Raw genomic sequence first — 19,408 nt, forward strand, 5'->3', positions numbered from 1 at the left:
AAGATGGAATAGCCAGGCATCATCTACTGACGGGATGAGGTCAATGTCATTCCAGGATACCCCGGCCAGGTCGATTAGAAAGGCCTGCTCGCAGAAGTGTTTTCGGTAGTGTTTGACAGTGATGAGGAGTGGTCGTTTGGTCGCAGACCCATTACGGGTGCAGGCAATGATCACTGAGATCTTGATTGAAAACAGCAGAGGTGTATTTGGAAGGCGAGTTAGTTAGGATGACATCTATGAGGGTGCCCGTTGTCGTGTCTTTACAATCATTAAATTGAAGACTTAGTTTTTATCAAAGATTCTCTGTAATTAGTATTACGTGATCAAACTGATTAATCATGTAACCGTAATTAACTAGGAAGTCGGGGCACCAAGGAAAATATTCAGATTACAAAGTTATCATTTCCTAAAATAACTTTTCAGATATTTTCATATCTGATCCTTAGTTTTCTGATTAATTAATTATTTACTTTACCTCACGTTAGTCTCATTCCAAACGTGGTAAATTGTTGGTCATCTGCACAAACCCAGTCATCCATACATCAATTGTCTTAAATGATTTATTTACTACTAACTAAGTAATTCACAGAAATGCAATAAACAAATAAACAAGGTAAATATGGTTACAAGAAATGATAGGGAAATGTGCCCTAGTGGGCTAAACCGGCAGTTGGGTTTTATTCGGAATTGCAGAAAAGGGGCTGTCCCAGGATGCTCTGATTTAGTTAAACTCAAAAGGGAATTGGAATTTCCTTCATTAAACAGTCCAAAATCGCATTGTAGAATTGTGTAAACAGTATCATACTCACTCATTCATCTTATACAACAATTAGATGTAAACCTCATATCTGAGGCTATTATATAAACAGCGTTATGGTAATGTGGCCACACCGTCTCCCATGAGCTTCCCCAAGTTGTAACAAACGGTCCAGTTCGTAGCTGGATGCTTCACCGATCTTTTATACTTTCTCCGGAACATGAAATTTGTTCGGACCGCAAGTTATGTGAGGTGGAATAAATTCCTTTGTTCTCTATGAAAATTCACTCTGTCTCTTATACTGTGTGGCCATGAGGCAGGTCTTCTCCTCAGGAATTTACAGCCTCTCTCTGACCACAGCAGCCTAGTTGAAGGAGGCAGGGAGAGGGGGATGGGGCTTGCTGTACCCAAAGAGGGCAACGTCATGACACTGTGTTTACGGATTTGGAGTTGTACCTGGTAGGTTCATTGCTAATTTATGTGAGATTGAGGGCATCAATGATGAGTATGAGATGGGATGAGTATGGGATGAGGGTGAGACTAAAGCTAACAGGAATAGGGTGGCATGATGACCAAGCCCCTCTGAGGGTACAAGCAGGGCTCTCCCACACACCCATGTTCCTACAGCCTTGTGGCAGCCAGGCTGCTGATATTCATGCCTGGATCACTGCTTCTATTGCCTTGTGGCAGAAGACCCATTTGAAGATCTATGAACACAGGAAGCAGTCACATTTCCACAGGATGTGTGGAAGACCGTACTAATGTGCTAAGCCTTCTTCCAATTTCCCTAACATCAGTCTAATGTTTGGAACCAATGTCACAGAGGACATGTTGGCAGCAAATGTTGTGCTAAAGTAAAACAGATGCCTCTCCAAGACAGTTAAATAACAGACATGGCAGAACCGTCCCATATGGCAATTAAACTGTGGAGCCACGCAGACAGACGTCGCCCACTTAGCAATCTGGAGCAAAGACAAAGAGTGAGATCACTGAGATACCACACAAGACCGCCCACCCAGCCATACAATCAAAAACACACTGGCTGCCTGTGGCCTGAAATAACTTGGACAATAACTCACTCAGTCAGGATGTGGACTGGCTGAATCTAGACTAGAGGGTGTTCTTCACGTGTCTCACATGCAAACCCCACCAGCCATGTTGCGTGCGCGAGCATTGCAAAATAAAAGCACACATAAGTACAATTTCGCTCATGTGTGTGAAGTAGCGTCTGCGTAGCCAAGACCTAAAACAGAATTTGGTTCTATTTGAGACTCCACGCGCTTCAAGTTCAAGCCTCATTGGATATGTAAAATACAAATCCATGTGGATGTTTGAAAGATAAACAAGGAGCCATTTCTTAAAAGACCGTTTTTAATTAACTAGGTTTCCCTTTTTATTTGTGGATTAATCATCTGAGTAGAGAAAACACTCGATTTTGTATGACTCCGGGTCAAAATTCTACAAATAACTAGGGAAGGGAGTTTGAAATAATTTCACTATTCAAATTTTTGTAGGATATCCGGATATTCAACATACATGTGGCTTTTTAAAAACATACGTTTTTAACCTGATCACAGCTGTGCAAGGGAGAGGCTGGTACTCTATTGCTGCAGCTCTCATCTGTGTGATCAGATGGAGGGAGAACTCAGCCACAGTCATAACAGTGTTGACTGGAGTAGCCTAGAGAAGCTAGCTAGTCTTTGAGGCCACATGCTGTGCTTTCTCCCCAACCCCATTTAGTTGTAGCCAATTCTTCCTTTTAAATATTTAAATCCGTCATTTTATTCCATCTTGCATTGCATTAGTGAACTCTCACTCCACTTGATACACATTCAGCCGCTTTGATTGGCCAACATTACTCAATTGATCATTTGAAATGTCATGGAATATCATTGTATGTAACAGTGTCACATGAATATTTGACAAAGAACCAGATAAAAATATGACCACATGCATGGTAGGTAAAATAACTACCCAGGACAAACTAGCTAGTTAGTTACATTTCTATGAGTGTCTGTGTTTCCACCTTCCCCTAAATTAATATAGTTGCTTTCGAAATTTTAACCTGTGTGTCATGATCGATCTAGTGTGGATAGACAAAATCCATATGCGAGCAATGGGGTACGCATGATCATGGCCCGTGTAGTCAGCATGTCAGACCTGGGGTTCTTTATACATGTCGGATCAGACATGAGCCTCATAACTATCTAGAGAGGGTTCTCCGTGTCTCCCAGACTGATGATGGAGCATCATTAGAGGTCACCATAAATTACTTGGATTACAGTCTTGGAAACAATGGGAAAAAATCTCAAATGCATACTTCTCGCATCCTCTCCTTAAAACCCATTGGATGAGAAAGCCAGAGGTCTCTCCCCTGACCACCTTCTCCAATGGGTTTTGGGGAGGAGGCGAGGAGATAGGAAGCAAGGAGGATGCAATCGAGATTCTCCCACACGACCCAAGAACCTCATTCATCAGTTTCACACAGAGACATAACTGTCTTTAAAACCAACCAGTTACAGCACAGAATGCAGCTTGTGCATTCTGTGAAGACCCTCCCACTCTGTCTGCCATATTCTCTCTCTTTGCTCTTGTTTTCCTTATTAGAATGTCGGTGGGCAGAGCAGGGAGGGTCATCAGCGAAATGGGACACACCTGGGCCCAGGTGTGTCCTGGGATAAATACACCTCTTCCCCATTCATTGAGGTGACTCTCTCCATGCAGACACACTGATTTTGATTGTGGCATTTTTTTTTTCTTTTTTCGCTTGGGCACCTTTCAACACCCCTCATTATCACATCTGTGTGTGTAAACACTCACTTACACTACATTCACCATTGTTTATAGGTCACTTCAGTTATTAAATATTTTTTTGTTATTCCGTTTTTCAAGCCAGTTTGTGACAATTCACTTTGTCATATGACTACATTGGCAGGAAGAGGAGAACCAAGAGTGACACCAGGGTGTGAGACGGAGTTGTAACTCATAGGAAAGCAGGTGAAGTTTGAAGGGCACAAGAGGGTGTGTGGTGTGCATCCTGAGTGGATGCAGGGCAAAGAGTGGGAGATGTGTAGAAACCTGCTTTGGGTAATCTACGTGTGCTGTGCCACTTTGCAGGATGGGGCCGAGCTTCCAGAAGTTCCATGACATGTTGTAGGCTGAATGCAAACACTAAAGTGACAGTGTGAAATATGAATGTCCTACAAATCTTTTGTCGCTGAACAATTTTGTATCTTCTCTCGGTCTCTAATACGTGTTATATTCACTGAATTGTTGTCAAAAGTAGGCTACTATTTCAACATTTTGTCAGGCCTCATCTGTATTTTTTTTTTTAAGTCTGAATAATTAGCATTTTTATGTTAACTTCTTTGGGGTAGGGGGCAGTATTGGGTAGCTTGGATGAAAAATGTGCCCAACTTAAGCTGCCTTCTACTCAGCCGTAAAAGCTAGAATATGCATATAATTAGTACATTTGGATAGAGAACACTCTGAAGTTTCTAACACTGTTTGAATGATGTCTGTATAACAGAACTCAAGGTAAAAACCTGAGAAAAAAAATCCAACCAGGAAGTGGGAAATCTAAGGTTTGTAGTTTTTCAACTCAGCCCCCATTGAAGATTCACTTCCCACGGCTTCCACTTGATGTCAACAGTATTTAGAACCTGTTTTGAGGATTCTACTCTAAAGGAGGGGCTCATAAAGGCTCTTTGAGTGAGTGGTCTGGCAGAGTGCCACAGCCTCGGTATGGCGCGCTCACGTGAAAGGTAGCTACCTACATTCCACTTAATTTGTACAGACCAAGGAATTGTCCGGTTGGAACATTAATGAAGTTTTATGTTAACATCCTAAAGATTGATTCCATACTTAGTTTGGCATGTTCCTACGGGCTATAATGTAACTTTTTAAACTTTTCGTCCGACGTTCAGCGTGACCTGAACACGCTTTTGGATTTGTTTACCAAGCGCTCTAACAAAAGAAGATATTTGGACATAACTGATGGATATTATCCAACAAATCAAACATTTATGGTGGAACTGGGATTCCTGTGAGTGCATTCTGATGAAGATCAAAGGTAAGTGAATATTTAAAATGCTATTTCTGAGTAATGTTGACTACCCAATATGGCAGGTATCTTTTTGGCTGCTTTGTTGTCTAAAGGCTGTTCTCAAGATTATTGCATGGTTTGCTTTCTCCGTAAAGTTTTTAAAAAATATGACACAGCTGTTGCCTTAAGGAGAAGTTTATCTAAAGTTCCATGTATAATAGTCGTATCTTTATCAATGTTTATTATGAGTATTTCTGTAAATTGATGTGGCTCTCTGCAATATCACCACATGTTTTAAAACTACTGAACATAACGCGCCAATGTAAACTCAGATACTTTTTATATAAATAGGATATTTATCAAACATACATGTATTGTGTAACAAAGTCCTATGAGTGTCATCTGATGAAGATCAAAGGTTAGTGATCAATTTTCTTTCTGCTTTTTGTGACTCCTCTCTTTGGCTGGAAAAAATGACTGTTTTCTGTGGCTTGGTGGTGACCTAAATTGTTTGTGGTGCTTTCACTGTAAATCCTTTTTGAAATCAGACAATGTGGCTGGATTAACAAGAATGTTATCTTTAAAATTGTGTAAAATACTTGTATGCTTGAGGAATTTTAATTATGATGTTTTTGTTGTTTTGAATTTGGCGCCCTGCACTTTCACTGGCTGTTCCGGGGGGGTTCCGCTAGCCAGTCCTAGACAGGTTAAAGACGTAAGTATCATTGTCACCAAGTCTAATTTGTGTGGGTTTTGAAATACTTCCTGAATATTGTCCTCTGGTCACATTTTGGATAATAATACAATTTTTTTTAAATATTTACAAGTATAATTATACTTGGTTCAATTTAGTCAAATTTACTACAATTTAAATACTGTAGGGTTTTGAGTGTCCTTGTCTACACAATGGAAGGCTAAATTAGTTACTCCTGTTGGCATGAATGTGGTGTCATTAAGAGGTTGTGCTCTTAAACTAAGTTAGCTAAAAAAAACATTTTGTTTAAGATTTGTTTAAGACTACCAAGAAACACCCTGTGTGACCCTGATTTACACCCTGTGTGACCCGGTCAGGCACTCTCCCTCTCACAGACAAACGTCAGAACGGTCAATTAAACACTAGGACTCGTAATCTAACTCCAAGGCCTTGTTTTTGTGTTTCCCATGGCAGCAGTCTCAGGAGGGCGGTTTCCTGTACTCGGGGTGAGGAGACATTCAGGCTTCAGGAGGTAAGCGAGCAAGAAGAAGGGAAGAGGGGTGTGTTAGGTAGAAGAAAATCTAGTGGCTCTTGTCCTGGTCTCTAGAGCTTTACAGATGTTTTGCTAACAGTGAGCAGGTTGAGAAACTGAGCTGGGAACCGGGAAAGCAAGCCAGTTGGGCACCTGCAAAAAAGGAGAGAGGAAGGTAGTGTAGAGCCAGGAGGCCAGCTCAGGGATGCCCCTCCCTCTGCCCCAAACCCAGCTGCAATGCAGAGCAACACACTCCATACTGCACCGAGCTACAGCCAGACAAGACAAAAACCCATCTGCCTACTGCATTTGCTGGCTAGGCTGTTTTCATAAGATGAATGAATGCCTGTGCCATATGTAGGTCCATTTGCATGTTGATATGAGCATAACATATACACCAACCTACACACAGCACAGGGGATATATAAACTCAGGAAAAAAATGTCCTCACTGTCAACTGCGTTTATTTTCAGAAAACTCAACATGTGTAAGTATTTGTATGAACATAAGATCCAACAACTGAGAAAAACTGAACAAGTTCCACAGACATGTGACTAACAGACATTGAATAATGTGTCCCTGAACAAAGGGGGGGGGGGTCAAAATCAAAAGTCAGTAAGTATATAGTGTGGCCACAAGCTGCATTAAGTACTGCAGTACATCTCCTCATTGACTGCACCAGATTTGCCAGTTCTTGCTGTGAGATGTTACCCCACTCTTCCACCAAGGCACCTGCAAGTTCCCTGACATTTCTGGGGGGAATGGCCCTAGCCCTCACCCACATTTACATTTACATTTAAGTCATTTAGCAGACGCTCTTATCCAGAGCGACTTACAAATTGGTGCAAACACCTTATGACAACCAGTGGAACAGCCACTTGCATCTAAATCTTGTTGGGGGAGAAGGATTACTTACCCTTACTTACCCTATCCTAGGTATTCATTGAAGAGGTGGGGTTTCAGGTGTCTCCGGAAGGTGGTGATTGACTCCGCTGTCCTGGCGTCGTGAGGGAGTTTGTTCCACCATTGGGGGCCAGAGCAGCGAACAGTTTTGACTGGGCTGAGCGGGAACTGTACTTCCTCAGTGGTAGGGAGGCGAGCAGGCCAGAGGTGGATGAACGCAGTGCCCTTGTTTGGGTGTAGGGCCTGATCAGAGCCTGGAGGTACTGAGGTGCCGTTCCCCTCACAGCTCCGTAGGCGAGCACCATGGTCTTGTAGCGGATGCGAGCTTCAACTGGAAGCCAGTGGAGAGAGCGGAGGAGCGGGGTGACGTGAGAGAACTTGGGAAGGTTGAACACCAGACGGGCTGCGGCGTTCTGGATGAGTTGTAGGGGTTTAATGGCACAGGCAGGGAGCCCAGCCAACAGCGAGTTGCAGTAATCAAGACGGGAGATGACAAGTGCCTGGATTAGGACCTGCGGCGCTTCCTGTGTGAGGCAGGGTCGACTCTGCGGATGTTGTAGAGCATGAACCTACAGGAACGGGACACCGCCTTGATGTTAGTTGAGAACGTCAGGGTGTTGTCCAGGATCACGCCAAGGTTCTTAGCGCTCTGGGAGGAGGACACAATGGAGTTGTCAACCGTGATGGCGAGATCATGGAACGGGCAGTCCTTCCCCGGGAGGAAGAGGAGCTCCGTCTTGCTGAGGTTCAGCTTGAGGTGGTGATCCGTCATCCACACTGATATGTCTGCCAGACATGCAGAGATGCGATTCGCCACCTGGTCATCAGAAGGGGGAAAGGAGAAGATTAATTGTGTGTCGTCTGCATAGCAATGATAGGAGAGACCATGTGAGGTTATGACAGAGCCAAGTGACTTGGTGTATAGCGAGAATAAGAGAGGGCCTAGAACAGAGCCCTGGGGGACACCAGTGGTGAGAGCGCGTGGTGAGGAGACAGATTCTCGCCACGCCACCTGGTAGGAGCGACCTGTCAGGTAGGACGCAATCCAAGCGTGGGCCGCGCCGGAGATGCCCAACTCGGAGAGGGTGGAGAGGAGGATCTGATGGTTCACAGTATCGAAGGCAGCCGATAGGTCTAGAAGGATGAGAGCAGAGGAGAGAGAGTTAGCTTTAGCAGTGCGGAGCGCCTCCGTGATACAGAGAAGAGCAGTCTCAGTTGAATGACTAGTCTTGAAACCTGACTGATTTGGATCAAGAAGGTCATTCTGAGAGAGATAGCGGTAGAGCTGGCCAAGGACGGCACGCTCAAGAGTTTTGGAGAGAAAGAGAGAAGGGATACTGGTCTGTAGTTGTTGACATCGGAGGGATCGAGTGTAGGTTTTTTCAGAAGGGGTGCAACTCTCGCTCTCTTGAAGACGGGAGGGACGTAGCCAGCGGTCAGGGATGAGTTGATGAGCGAGGTGAGGTAAGGGAGAAGGTCTCCGGAAATGGTCTGGAGAAGAGAGGAGGGGATAGGGTCAAGCGGGCAGGTTGTTGGGCGGCCGGCCGTCACAAGACGCGAGATTTCATCTGGAGAGAGAGGGGAGAAAGAGGTCAGAGCATAGGGTAGGGCAGTGTGAGCAGAACCAGCGGTGTCGTTTGACTTAGCAAACGAGGATCGGATGTCATCGACCTTCTTTTCAAAATGGTTGACGAAGTCATCTGCAGAGAGGGAGGAGGGGGGTTCAGGAGGGAGGAGAAGGTGGCAAAGAGCTTCCTAGGGTTAGAGGCAGATGCTTGGAATTTAGAATGGTAGAAAGTGGCTTTAGCAGCAGAGACAGAGGAGGAAAATGTAGAGAGGAGGGAGTGAAAGGATGCCAGGTCCGCAGGGAGGCGAAGTTTTCCTCCATTTCCGCTCGGCTGCCCGGAGCCCTGTTCTGTGAGCTCGCAAGGAGTCGTCGAGCCACGGAGCGGGAGGGGAGGACCGAGCCGGCCTGGAGGATAGGGGACATAGAGAGTCAAAGGATGCAGTAAGGGAGGAGAGGAGGGTTGAGGAGGCAGAATCAGGAGATAGGTTGGAGAAAGTTTGAGCAGAGGGAAGAGATGATAGGATGGAAGAGGAGAGAGTAGCGGGGGAGAGAGAGCGAAGGTTGGGACGGCGCGATACCATCCGAGTAGGGGCAGTGTGGGAAGTGTTGGATGAGAGCGAGAGGGAAAAGGATACAAGGTAGTGGTCGGAGACTTGGAGGGGAGTTGCAATGAGGTTAGTGGAAGAACAGCATCTAGTAAAGATGAGGTCAAGCGTATTGCCTGCCTTGTGAGTAGGGGGAAGGTGAGAGGGTGAGGTCAAAAGATGAGAGGAGTGGAAAGAAGGAGGCAGAGAGGAATGAGTCAAAGGTAGACGTGGGGAGGTTAAAGTCGCCCAGAACTGTGAGAGGTGAGCCGTCCTCAGGAAAGGAGCTTATCAAGGCATCAAGCTCATTGATGAACTCTCCGAGGGAACCTGGAGGGCGATAAATGATAAGGATGTTAAGCTTGAAAGGGCTGGTAACTGTGACAGCATGGAATTCAAAGGAGGCAATAGACAGATGGGTAAGGGGAGAAAGAGAGAAAGACCACTTGGGAGAGATGAGGATCCCGGTGCCACCACCCCGCTGACCAGAAGCTCTCGGGTGTGCGAGAACACGTGGGCGGACGAGGAGAGAGCAGTAGGAGTAGCAGTGTTATCTGTGGTGATCCATGTTTCCGTCAGTGCCAAGAAGTCAAGGGACTGGAGGGAGGCATAGGCTGAGATGAACTCTGCCTTGTTGGCCGCAGATCGGCAGTTCCAGAGGCTACCGGAGACCTGGAACTCCACGTGGGTCGTACGCGCTGGGACCACCAGATTAGGGTGGTCGCGGCCACGCGGTGTGGAGCGTTTGTATGGTCTGTGCAGAGAGGAGAGAACAGGGATAGACAGACACATAGTTGACAGGCTACAGAAAAGGCTACGCTAATGCAAGGAAATTGGAATGACAAGTGGACTACACGTCTCGAATGTTCAGAAAGTTAAGCTTACGTAGCAAGAATCTTATTGACTAAAATGATTAAAATGATACAGTACTGCTAAAGTAGGCTAGCTGGCAGTAGCTGCGTTGTTGGCACTACACTAATCAAGTCGTTCCGTTGAGTGTAATAATTTCTACAGTGCTGCTATTCGGGGGCTAGCTGGCTAGCTAGCAGTGTTGTTTACGTTACGTTGAGTTAAAAGAACGACAATAGCTGGCTAGCTAACCTAGGAAATCGGTCTAGACTACACAATTATCTTTGAAACAAAGACGGCTATGTAGCTAGCTATGTAGCTAGCTACGATCAAACAAATCAAACCGTTGTACTGTAATGAAATGAAAATGTGATACTCCCTGACCGGTGATTGAATTCGAATCAGTAAACGTGTGGTGACGTTGGCTAGCTGTTAGCTGTTAGCTGTTGGCTAGCTAGCAGAGTCTCCTACGTTAAGGACGACAAATAGCTGGCTAGCGAACCTCAGTGAATTAAGATAATCACTCCAAGGCTACACACACTAAACTACACAATTATCTTGGAAACAAAGACAGCTATGTAGCTAGCTAACACTGAACTAATCAAGTCGTACAGTTGAGTGAATAGCACTACAGTGATGCTAATCTGATCCAACAGGTCCCAGATCCAACAGGTCCCAGACGTGCTCAATGGGATTGAGATCCGGGCTCTTCGGTGGCCATGGCAAAATTGACATTCCTGTCTTGCAGGAAATCACGCACAGAACGAGCAGTATGGCTGGTGGCATTGTCATGCTGGAGGGTCATGTTAGGATGAGCCTGCAGGAAGGGTACCACATGAGGCAGGAGGATGTCTTCCCTGTAACGCACAGTGTTGAGATTGCCTGCAATGACAACAAGCTCAGTCCGATAATACTGTGGCACACCGCCCCAGACCATGACGGACCCTCCACCTCCAAATCGATCCCGCTCCAGAGTACAGGCCTCGGTGTAACACTCATTCCCTCGACGATAAATGCAAATCTGTCCATCACCACTTGTGAGACAAACCGTGCCTCGTCAGTGAAGAGCCTGCAAAGGTGGGTTTGTGCCCATAGGCGATGTTGTTGCCGGTGATGTCTGGTGAGGACCTGCCTTACAACAGGCCTACAAGCCCTCCGTCCAGCCTCTCTCAGCCTTTTGCAGACAGTTTGAGCACTGATGGAAGTATTGTGTATTCCTGGTGTTACTCGGCCAGTTGTTGTTGCCATCCTGTATCTGTACCACAGGTGTGATGTTCGGATGTACCGATCCTGTGCAGGTGGTGTTACACATAGTCTGCCACTGCGAGGACGATCAGCTGTCCGTTCTGTCTCCCCATAGCGCTCTCTTGGGCGTCTCACAGTACGGACATAGCAATTTATTGCCCTGGCCACATCTGCAGTCCTCATGCCTCAGGCACATTCACGCAGATCAGCAGGGACCCTGGGCATCTTTCTTTTGGTGTTTTTCAGTCAGTAGAAAGACCTCTTTAGTGTCCTAAGTTTTCATAACTGTGACCTTAATTGCCTGTAAGCTGTTAGTGTCTTAACGACCATTCCACAGGTGTATGTTCATTAATTGTTTATGGTTCATTTGAACAAGAATGGGAAACGATGTATAAACCCTTTACAATGAAGATCTGTGAAGTTAATTGAATTTTTACGAAATATCTTTGAAAGACAGGGTCCTGAAAAAGGTCAGTTTCTTTTATTGCTGAGTTTATTTGGTACAAATCATTCCTTAAGTTCTAGACCTCAGCTGAATTTGGTAATGAATGGTGTGGCTGTTGAACAAGTTCAGGAGACTAAATTACTTAGCATTACTTTCGATGGTCAAACATATATAGATTCAATGGTTATAAAGATGGGGAGAGGTCTGGCCGTAATGAAGAGATGCTCTGCTTTTTTTGACACCCACACTGCAAAAAGCAAGTTCTGCAGGCTCTAGTTTTGTATAATCTTGATATTGTCCAGTCTTGTGGTCCAGTACTGCAAGGAAAGACTTAATTAAGCTGCAGCTGGCCCAGAACAGAGCGGCACGTTTTTTCCTTAATTGTAATCAGAGGGCTGATATAAATACTATGCATGCCAGTCTCTCTTTGCTAAGAGTTGATGAGACTGACTGCATCACTACTTTTTATAAGAAACTGTTAGATCCCAAATTGTTTGCATAGTCAACTTACAAAGACTTATCCAACCATCTTTTCAGTCCCCAAATCCAGACCAAATTCAAGAAAGTGTACAGTATTATATAGAGCCCTTATTGCATGGAATATCCGTCCATCTAATTTCTCAAATTAACAGCAAACCTGGTTTCAAAAAACAGACAAAGCAACACCTCGCAGCACAACGCCTCTCCCCTGCTTGACCTAGATAGTTTGTGTATGCATTGATGTAGACAACATGTGCCTTAATTTTTAAAAAATCTATCTGTCTTTTAGCGGCTCTTATCTATTGATGTTCTGTATTATGTTTTGTGTGGACCCCAGGAAGAGTAGCTGCTGCTTTTGCAACAGCTAATGGGGATACTAATCAAATACCCCGCACACTGATTCGGTACCCCCTGTATATAGCCTCGTTACTTTTTATCATTTATTTTATTAGGTAAATATTTTAATTCTTCTTGAACTGAGCTGTTGGTTAAGGGCTTGTAAGAATTTAACGGTAAGCTCTACACTTGTTGCGCATGTGACAGTTTGATTTGATACGTCAAATTATGGAGTCATGTTACAGTGAGGGGGCACTGCCTGACTCTCCAGACAATAGCTGGGGTGAGTATGAGGGAACCAAAAAATGCTGCCCCCCCCCCCCGCCGTGTTCCCATTGTCTGCGTTCTGGTAGGACACTTTATGGTGCAGCACAGAGTGTAATTTGAGAGCTAATCTAATTTGCGGAGAGAATAGAAGGGGTGAGTCAGGGTGACAGACACAGATGATCCCTGTGAGTGAATAGGGGCCCTGCCTGCTGTCTGACCTACAGTGTGTACTGTATATAGGGCTCAATGGGATGAGAGCAAGTCATCATAATATCTTCACATGCCTGTCTCCCATTTCTGGATGGAATTGAGGCACCAACAGCCCAGTCTGGGTGGCTTAAGCAAGGAAATGTGAGACAGACGTTAGGTTTAGACCTAAATCTAGGCTATGCTGTATTAGATGTGGTAGTTATTGTTAATCCTGGATGGGATGCCACAAGGAGGACCCCACCCCTTGCCACATGCACAAATACGGTCACGGTCACATTCATTCTACACACACACACAGCTGGACTTTTAACTTGTAAACTGGTGTTTTAAGCGTATTATCAATCCTTACGGTGCATAGCTTAAAGCATTTAAAACAGCATAGGATTCTAGATGAAAGGGAACGATACTACTTTTTGGTCAAGTTGCCAGGTCACCACCACTTGTAGTGTATAGTTAGGGGTTGGTGTGAGGGAATGTAACACTGCCTTCTAGGCCATGCTTTCTATAAGCATGTCAGACGGAAGCTGTGTTAGGTAAAGCTGTGAAACAGTTTTCGGTTTAACTCAAACTAGGCCCATTATCAAATAAATGTCCTATGTGACTAATACACATGCACACATACCTGCACACACACAAGATTGGTGCCTTGGACTTCTGGTTAACAAACAACCTCAATAGAGAAGTGATAGGTTGTTGAGAGATTAGTCATTATACTGCCCTCCTACCAATATCCTTCACAACTGAGGAGTGATCTAACCTGCATCCCAAATAGCACACTGTTCCCTACATAGGGCTCTGGTCAAAAGTAGTGCACTATAGGGGAATAGGGTGCCATATGGGACTCAGCCATTATATTACTTTACTTAGTAACTGTAACCCTGCCTGTTACAGCCACTAACCGTTTCTCTCAGACGGTGGCACACATACAAAAGGCCATTCTACAGTGACCATTTCTTATCTACCCAGGCCTTCTGGGCATGCGCTTGTGTGGTCAGATCATTGTCCAGACCTCACTGAACTAACACAGGCACCCTAAGGTGATAAACGGGGGGGATGGAAGAAGAGCGGCCTGCAACCAGAGAGCTGCATGATCATTCAATGGTAATTTTCTATGTAGTATGCTGATTGCCATAGATAAATCAATGTCAGGGTCAATATAGAATCATGGTAAAGCACAATCAGATCTGTGTGACGTATGATGGGAACCTGAGGTTAAAAGTTCAATTAGGTTGTTTCTGTTCACTTGGAGCTGTGTCCTGTCCTCTACTCTGCCTTATCTACCTGCGTAAACACAAAAACAGGTAACATCACTTTTGCACAGCTGGCATTTACTTATATTGCCTTGGCTCCAAGTCAGAGCAGGTCCACCAAAGTCATGGTGCAGTGAAACATGGGTGCTGAACCACCTAGAAAAGTCTGAGCCTTTAGGGTAAAACACTGGGGTAAATCCTCAGTGGAAATGTATCAACAAAAGGGAGTTGACAGAGTTTGTGTGAAAGCAGATCAGGCAGAGTAGAGGACAGGACACCACTGGGACCAATTTAAGATCAGTCATCTGAAACTTATGGAGAGATGCATCACGAGCACACTCACAGACGAGGCTGTGATGGGTGTTAAAACAAGAACCTTGTCCTCACCCACCTGAATGAGGGGAGATTAGGCGTTTGTGTATCAGGGACGGCGTCAGCCAGTACAGGACTGGAGTAACTTATACCAAGAGTGTGCAAAGCTGTCATCAAGGCAAAGGGTGGCTACCTTGAAGAAACTCAAATATAAAATAGTTTGATTAAACTTTTTTGGGTTACTACATGATTCCATGTGTGTTATGTCATAGTTTTGATGTCTTCACTATTATTCTACAATGTAGAAAATAGTCAAAAGAAAAAAAGAAAAAAAAAATATGGAATGAGTAGGTGAGTCCAAACTTGACTGGTACTCTATACTAAATAATGTGACATTTGTTTTGATCCCCAAAATGTTCCATATGCACAACAACCTATGTGCACAACTTTGTTTACATCCCTGTTAGTGAGTACGTCTCCTTTGCCAAGATATTCCATCCACCTGATAGGTGTGGCATATCAAAAGCTGATTCAAATGGCATGATCCTTACATAGGTGCAACTTGTGCTGGGGACAATAAAAGGCCACTAAAATGTACAGTTTTGTCACAACACATTGCCACAGATGTGTCAAGTGAGGGAGCGTGCAATTGGCATGCTGACTGGAGGAATGTCCATCAAAGCTGTTGCCAGAGAACTTAATCTTACTTTCTCTATCAATATTATTAGCAGTACGTCCCAACTGGCCTCACAACCTGTTCAGCCCTGGAAATCCACATCATGTGTGGGATGCTCTGGAGCGACGTGTATGACAGTGTGTTCCAGTTCCGGCCAATATCCATCAGCTTGGCTCAGCCATTGAAGGTCTGGACAACATTCCACAGACCACAATCAACAGCTTGATCTACTCTATGCGAAGGAGATGTGTCGCACTGCTTGAGGAAAATAGTGTTCATACCAGATTAGGACTACTTTTCTGGTCCACGTCCTACTTTTTTAAAAGTTATCTGTCACCAAAAGATGCATATCTGTATTACCAGTCATGTGAAATCTATAGATTATGGCCTAATGAATTTATTTAAATTGACTGGTTACCTTAAATTAACTAATATTTTTGTTCAGTGTAGTTGGGAAACCGAGGAGACAAAAGGAGGAATGCTGTTGAAAGAGGTCAACCAAGAACCAAATGGGTCCCTCTTCTCTGCCTCACTGTGTGTGTGTGTGTGTGTGTGTGTGTGTGTGTGTGTGTGTGTGTGTGTGTGTGTGTAGTGGATTTCACCCACTTAATTACAGTGGACAGAAAGTGTAAGCCTTTCCTCGGGAAGACTAGCAATCATGATTCATAATGAAACTACTTGTCTTCTCCATCTGAAGATGGAGAGAGAAGGCTTTTCCTCACACTTTCACTTTTTCAAGATTACTTTAATTACAGGTCATGAGTAAAACAGACTACCATTGTTTTCAGTTATGCAAAGATTTGATGTAGGCTAATCTTCATTAATGACGGACCTACCCGCCACAAATATTGCAACATTTTCAGTCATGAAAACACATTGATTTTAGTAGTTGTTTGAGAATCGAGATATCACTGGAAGGACAGCAGACAAAAACAAAAAGGAGAGTAAGCGATTCCTCCAGGGAAAACTACCACACCTCAGTAGCCAGGCCTAATCCCCATGATCAGGACGCACACACACACCGCTGTCTGATCACCAAGACCACACACACCTCCTGACTCTACCCGTGGACAAGGTGTAAGTGAGTGAGTAAGCAGCTATACTTTCAGTTTGATATGGTGAGCACCATTCAAAGTGATCAGGAAAAAAGGAAAGGTGCGTGGGCTGAGTGGGAGGGAAGTGGAGAGAGAGAACTGGGCTCACCTGGTAGTAGTTCTTGACGTGCCTGATTACAATGTTGAGGTTCTGGATTCGTAGGTTCACATCATTGTTCACATTCTTATTCACTCTCTGGTTGGTGGGGCTGGGGTCTCTGGATGAGACAAGAAATTACATGACAACCTCATAACTTTTTTAAACACAAAAACAAAAAACAAACTACAGGATTTTCCTTCACTGAATATTATTTTGGCCCTCGGAGTGTGGTGTCAGGAAAATAACCTCACACCCAACGTCAACAAAACGAGATGATCGTGGACTTCAGGAAACAGCAGAGGGAGCACCCCCCTATCCACATCGACAAGACAATAGTGGAGAGGGTAATAAGTTAAGTTCCTCGGCGTAGACATCAAGGACAAACTGAATTGGTCCACCCACACAGACAGCGTGGTGAAGAAGGCGCAGCAGCACCTCTTCAAACTCAGGAGGGTGAAGAAATTCGGCTTGTCTCCAAAAGCACAAAAACTTTTACAGCTGCACAATCGAGAGCATCCTGTCGGGCAGTATCACCGTCTGGTACGGCAACTGCTCTGCCCACAACCGTAAGGCTCTCCAGAGGGTAGTGAGTAGAGGTCAGAGGTCGACCGATTAAATCTTAATGGCTGATTAATTAGGTCCGATTTCAAGGTTTCATAATCGGAAATCAGTAATTTTGGATGCCGATTTCGCCGATTTAAAAAAAAAGAAATTGACACCTTCATTTAATCTTTATTTAACTAAGCAAGTCAGTTAAGAACACGTTCTTATTTTTCAATGATGGCCTACGAATGTTGGGTTAACTGCCTTGTTCAGGGGCAGAACGGCAGATTCTTACCTTGTCAGCTCAGGGATTCAATCTTGCAACCTTACGGTTAACTAGTCCAACTCTCTAACCACCTGCCTCACGAGGAGCCCGCCTGTTACACGAATGCAGTAAGAAGCCAAGGTAAATTGTTAGCTAGTGTCATGACGTTGGCCTGGGGGGGTAGGTTTAGTCATAAATACCTCTTCCCCCCTTTTTCCTCTCTACCCTACTGAGGTTACATTTGCAAAACCCTTGGTTAACAGAGATTCTGGGAACATGAGTGGGTGGGGGGAAATGAACTATATTCTGGTAATCCGAACAATTGAACATATGCGGTGGTACTTAATGAATATGATGTCAGTTCGGTTGTCATCTGAGACATTCTCATCAATGATAAGATGACAAACTCTACAGTGGAAAGTCTACACATCAGAGTTATCAGATTCACATGGAATTGTTCAATTTAAATGTTTGAATATGAAATTATTTGTGATGGGATGAAATGTGATTTTACCTTCTAAAATGTGAGATGTGGGTATTCATTAGTTAGGGCTACTCACTCAGTGACCCGCACACGTGAAGAGACAGAGGTTGTAAACTATGAAACACACCCCTTTTCTCCCTTCCTATATAAAGCCTTGAAGACAACATAACTTCCGGTTCAGGGGATGTAGGACGACGGTCCCATGACAGAATTGATATGGACTGCTATTGATGTAAAATATTACTAGGTCTTTAAGAGTTTATTCGGAAGATAACAGCTCTATAAATATTATTTCGTGGTGCCCGCCTCTAGTTAATTACATTTACATGATTAGCTCAATCAGGTGATAATTATTTTATAGAATAGCATGTCATATCACTTAATCCAGCATAGCCAAAGACACGACACTAGCATTAAATTTAATCATAATCACAAATTAGAACTACACATGGTTGATGATATTACTAGTTATCTAGCGTGTCCTGTGTTGCAATTTTCTTTTAAATATATATTTTTTTACCTTTATCCAACTAGGCAAGTCAGTTAAAAACAACTTCTTATTTTCAATGACTGCCTAGGAACAGTGGGTTAACTGCCTGTTCAGGGGCAGAACTACAGATTTGTACCTTGTCAGCTGGGGGATTTCAACTTGCAACCTTCCGGTTACTAGTCTAACGCTCTAACCACTAGGCTACCCTGCCGTATATAATCGATGCAGTGCGCATTCGCGAAAAAGGACTGTTGTTGCTCCAACGTGTACCTAACCATAAACATCAATGCCTTTCTTAAAAACAATACACAGAAGCATATATTTTAAAACCTGCATAGTTAGCTAAAAGAAATCCAGGTTAGCAGGCAATATTAACTTCTCTTGCGTGCAATGAACGCAGAGTCAGGGTATATGCAACAGTTTGGGCCGCCTGGCTCATTGCGAATTAATTTGCCAGAATTTTATGTAATTATGACATAACATTGAAGGTTGTGCAATCTAACAGGAATATCTAGACTGATGGATGCCACCAGTTAGATAAAATACGTAACGGTTCCGTATTCCACTGAAATAATAAATGTTTTGTTTTCAAGATGATAGTTTCCGGATTCGACCATATTAAATGACCTAAGGCTCGTATTTCTGTGTGTTATTATGTTATAATTAAGTCTATGATTTCATAGAGCAGTCTGACAGCGATGGTAGGCACCAGCAGGCTCATAAGCATTCATTCAAACAGCACTTTTGTGCGTTTTGCCAGCAGCTCTGCTGTTTATGACTTCAAGCCTTTCAACTCCTGAGATTAGGCTGGTAACGATGTGAAATGGCTAGCTAGTTAACGGGGTACGCGCTAATAGCATTTCAAGCGTCACTCGCTCTGAGACTTGGAGTAGTTGTTCCCCTTGTTCTGCATGGGTAATGCTGCTTGGAGGGTGGCTGTTGTCGATGTGTTCCTGGTTCGAGCCCAGGTAGGAGCGAGGAGAGGGACGGAAGCTATACTGTTACACTGGCAATACTAAAGTGCCTATGAGAACATCCAATAGTGAAAGGTATATGAAATACAAATGGTAGAGAGAAATGGTCCTATAATTCCTATAATAACTACAACCTAAAACTTCTTACCTTGGAATATTAAAGACTCATGTTAAAAGGAACCACCAGCTTTCATATGTTGTCATGTTCTGAGCAAGGAACTGAAACGTTAGCTTTCATAAATGGCACATATTTTACATGGAACATGTTGCACTTTTACTTTCTTCTCCAACACTTTATTTTTGCAT

General features: G+C 44.0%; 1 protein-coding gene across 1 annotated transcript in view; it reads right to left on the reverse strand.

Annotated features, from left to right (window-relative positions):
* The window catches only part of LOC118368151 (protein Daple-like), a 112,182-nt gene that overhangs the window by 82,623 nt on the left and 10,151 nt on the right, over window positions 1–19,408 (reverse strand). Inside the window, exon 3 of the mRNA XM_052495661.1 lies at window positions 16,356–16,464. Coding sequence (XP_052351621.1) covers window positions 16,356–16,464 — 109 coding nt within the window. The remainder of the gene's footprint in view (window positions 1–16,355; window positions 16,465–19,408) is intronic.

Source organism: Oncorhynchus keta, chromosome 35, assembly GCF_023373465.1.
Source record: "Oncorhynchus keta strain PuntledgeMale-10-30-2019 chromosome 35, Oket_V2, whole genome shotgun sequence".
Taxonomy (NCBI): Eukaryota; Metazoa; Chordata; class Actinopteri; order Salmoniformes; family Salmonidae; genus Oncorhynchus; species Oncorhynchus keta.